This window comes from Sphaeroforma arctica (assembly GCF_001186125.1).
Source record: "Sphaeroforma arctica JP610 unplaced genomic scaffold supercont1.2195, whole genome shotgun sequence".
Classification (NCBI taxonomy): Eukaryota; class Ichthyosporea; order Ichthyophonida; genus Sphaeroforma; species Sphaeroforma arctica.
The window spans coordinates 1-4,098 of NW_014038363.1; the positions used below are offsets into that span (position 1 = coordinate 1).

A 4,098-nucleotide genomic window follows, 5' to 3' on the forward strand; every position below is an offset into this window, starting at 1 on the left:
GTATATATTTATGTATGTGTATATATATATTTTTATGTATATTATTTATGGGTAAGTTTTATAGTCATAAATTTATAAATACAGGCACTGCCTTATTATGAGATCAAATATACCAGTTCATGACGCAATTAATTATTAATTTACGTTATGGACAGTATTGGCTATTTATATCTTTTTCCAACAGTCTAATTTCATGGTGCTCTTCCTTCTATTTATTATAGGCTAAAGCATCTTGGAGGCTGCTGAAGAGTGCTATCCAGAAAATACACAAACAAGGTGAGTTTTCTCTGGCATACACGACCATGTCTGACCTATTAACGTATGCATACATATTGCGAGGTCATTGTGTGTTGGTTTTTTGGGGCTTGCCGGCTCTGTTGCGTGTCCTGTACATGTGCTGTACATGCGAATCAGCCTCTAAGCGTAATGACATACAAACAGACGGGACGGTTTAGTGTTGGGGCCCTTGTTGTGTTCGTTATTTTGGTGTTACTATTGAGCTGATCATCTCAGGAACTGGAAGGATGCGGAATTCACTGTGGGCGCTATTTTGGCTGTGGATATTTGTTGCTCGTCTTCGTGTCAAGTTTGTCCTGGCAGGGGTGTCAAGTCCACCGTTGTACAGCACACAATATACAGTATGTGCTCCTACTATGTGCTCCTATTGACCCATACCCATCTATACTCATCTATACCTACAACCACTCCCCCCCTTCCCCATAGACGCTAGCGGGTTGTCGTACGAGGAACTGTACCGAAATGCTTACAACATGGTGCTACACAAGCACGAAACAATGTTATACAACGGGTTAGAAGCCGTACTGACAGAACACCTCGTCAGTGTGTGCCAGACCGTCCGATCAGCGGCGGAGAACGGCACCAAGGCCGATTTCCTGCCCACGCTTAACAATGAGGTATACATAAGGTGTTATGTAGTTAAGTAGAGTATGTACATCATTTGTTTTTACAAAAGGGTGTATGTAGTAAAGTAGATTATGGTCATCATCTGAATGTTTCTGTATAAGGATATGTGTCTATGTAGAGCATTTACATCGTCTGAATGTTTCTGTAAATGGAGTTACGTATCTTAGTAGAGTATTTTCATTATCTGAATGTTTCGTTTATTGGAGTTACTTATCTAAGTAGAGTATGCACATTATCTGAATGTTTCTGTACATCGAGCTACGTATCTAAGTAGAGTGTGTTCATCATCTGAATGTTTCTGTATAGAGATGTATGTATCGAAGTAGAGTATGTTCATCATCTGAATGTTTCTGTCTAATTTAGCTTACGGGTATACAACAAGTGCGCATCATTTGAGTACATAGGAGAACGGGGTGTATATATAAGGTGTTTTTTAAAAGTATCTTATATACACAATCTGAACAGTTCTTTATAGTCCAGCATACGAACAACCATCGACTGTACCCCATTCCGCGCATGCTGTGGGTGTGTGTGATGTGAGATGCAGAGGAGTAGTGTATTGTGAATGGCCCTATCCCCTCCGCACCTGCCCTGCCCTCAGTAGGGCTGTAGTGAGTGGTGTATACATCATAGTGTGTTGTCTTGTGGTTGTAGCATATTTGACATATGCGAGCACCCGAAACTAATCCAAACATAAAATTAATTACCTCTCCAAATACCTCCGACTGCTGACCTACGTCATAGTCCGCTCAGACTCACCACACCCTTCCGCATTCGAATAAACACTGCAGTGGAATAAACACCGAATATCTATGCTGATGGTGAGGGATATTCTCATGTACTTGGACAAGCAATATGTGGCAAAGAACGAACAGGTGCTAACCGTATACGACTTGGGTAGGTGAGGAGGTGCCAATTGAAAGATCTGTACTTTTGATTAGATAGTGTTTTACTTGGATGTTTCAGTTGGTAGGGGATTAAATTAGCAACCTGGTCATTGTATGGGGCTATGATATTATTTGTACTTGGACAAGCAATATGTGGCAAAGAACGGACAGGTGCTAACCGTATAAGACTTGGGTAGGTGAGGAGGTACCATTTGAAGGATATGTACTTCTGACTGGCCAGTGTTTTACTTGGATGCTTCAGTTGGTAAGAGATAACAATAGCAAACTGGTCATTGTATGGGGCTGTAATTGCACTGTAATGCCAATCGGTATGGGCTAGGATGCATCAGTGGGATGAATATTCTTCTTTCCGTGTGCTGTCGCCTATGCTTGTTTGCACCAAGTATCAGTGCAAGTTTATATGCTCGCTGTAGTAGTGTATTGGGGCGCCGTACTACAGGTCATTGACTCGAAGTATGTGTTCTTTACCCCCTTGTCCAGGCCTGTCCTTATTCCGCAAGCATGTCATAGACCAGGTGCAGAACAAGAGCTTCATCCAGGAGTGCCTGCTGGAGAGTATTGCCAAAGAACGCGCCAGTGAACTGATCGACCGGTCCCTGGTCAAGGACGGTATGTAATCGTTGTGCATGTGAAATATTTGTAGTACGGGTCTGGTCTGGACTAAATCCCGTTGGCCATCTGTGGACCAAACTGACATCTGGGCCCGTCTTGTGCGTACCTATACCATGTATAAAGTGATATGATTGATATGGAACGAATGCGAGATGATCGACCGGTCTCTTGTTAAGGACGGGTATGTAGTCGTTGTGCCTGTGGATATATTAAGTGATATGGTTGATATGGAAAGGGTTGCGAGATGAGATAACTGTCGTTGGTCAAGGGCCGTATGTGATCGTTGTGCATTCGGATAAAATCGTCACAAGCTACAATAGTAGGTATAGGAGATGAGAAAATACTATGTTTAATCGAATGTGAGCACGTGTTGAAGTCGATGAAACGCGCCTGTTAAACAACAGACCGGTCTTTGGTCACGGATGGTATGTTGGCATTTGGTATGCTGGCATGTGTCATGAGAGTACAGATCGACATATAACGTTGTTGGTCGTGACATCCGTGCAGTTCAGGCACGTACAAATATGCCAATGGGGCGAGTAACAGGTGTGGTCTCGGAGATATGTACTACATCAGCGCTGGAGGGAGGGGGGGGAGGGTAGGACATTTATATATATTGCTTTATCTGTTGTCATTCCATCGAATCACTCTATTGTGGAATGGTAGAGGGGTTCGTCCTATGAGTTATGCTGCATAGTTGCGTTTCATAAGTTATACGGTATAAGCGTGAGACCTTGCCCACAAAAATGACGTTTTTAAACCATGCTAGCAACTGTTTGTTGGGTGAGGAGTATACGTATGCAACTCATTTTGAATAAGTATATTAGTTACCACCGGCAGATGTTTCAGTTATATATATATATATACGACATGTCACTCACATACATTGTTCATATGTTTATCTCGCCTTGCCCGTGTGTAGTTCTGGAGATGCTTATGGAAGTGGGAGTCAGTTCGTCGGCAGTGTATGAGGGCGTATTTGAGGCCCAGTTTCTCCAGACTTCAGCAGACCACTACTCAGCCTGTAGTCAAGTAAGTGGTGTGCATACGTACGCAGAACCCCCGTCCATTGCGTCTTGCTCTGCAAAACGTTTATCATAACCTAGTGGAAAATATTTTCGACTTGCGAGTTTATGAAGCATAACTTTTTTGCTCAGTTTTCAGCCAAGAAAGTGGTGTATATACTTAGACACTCTGTTTCCTTATGCCTTGCTCTGCATACGTACTAGCAATAGTGGACATCTCCTCTGAATTGGCGGGTCAATGTCGAGTGTAGTGGTGTAGCAGGGGAGAGCACGAGTATGTATATATGTCAACACGCATTCAGCATGCACCTAACAACATATACTAACCCAGGCATCGGTATTTGAATACCGGTGTTACTTCAAGGCTCGTGCAGATCGTGTCCATGCAATAAACATAGTACTACATTCTAACTACACCTGTAGTCACCTCTATGATGTACTCCCACTGATGAGGCGCTCTTTATTTCATGTCACAGGAATTCTTATCACAGAACGACAGCGTGACATATGTGCGGAAGGTCGAGAAATGGCTGTCAGACGAATTAGGGAGGGTGGTATGTGACACGATTACCCTTTTAGTTCATTCATGTATGTCGGACTCTTTGCTCACTGTCACACGCACACACACA

The 4,098-nt window shown here is 43.0% G+C and overlaps 1 protein-coding gene across 1 annotated transcript in view; it reads left to right on the top strand.

The window, feature by feature from the left end:
• Positions 1 to 219: 219 nt before the first annotated feature.
• The window catches only part of SARC_12279 (hypothetical protein), a gene marked incomplete at both ends in the record, with an annotated part of 6,782 nt that continues 2,903 nt past the window's right edge, over positions 220 to 4,098 (top strand). The window contains 6 exons of the mRNA XM_014293617.1: positions 220 to 276; positions 724 to 914; positions 1,716 to 1,821; positions 2,313 to 2,441; positions 3,367 to 3,476; positions 3,946 to 4,023. Coding sequence (XP_014149092.1) covers positions 220 to 276; positions 724 to 914; positions 1,716 to 1,821; positions 2,313 to 2,441; positions 3,367 to 3,476; positions 3,946 to 4,023 — 671 coding nt within the window. The remainder of the gene's footprint in view (positions 277 to 723; positions 915 to 1,715; positions 1,822 to 2,312; positions 2,442 to 3,366; positions 3,477 to 3,945; positions 4,024 to 4,098) is intronic.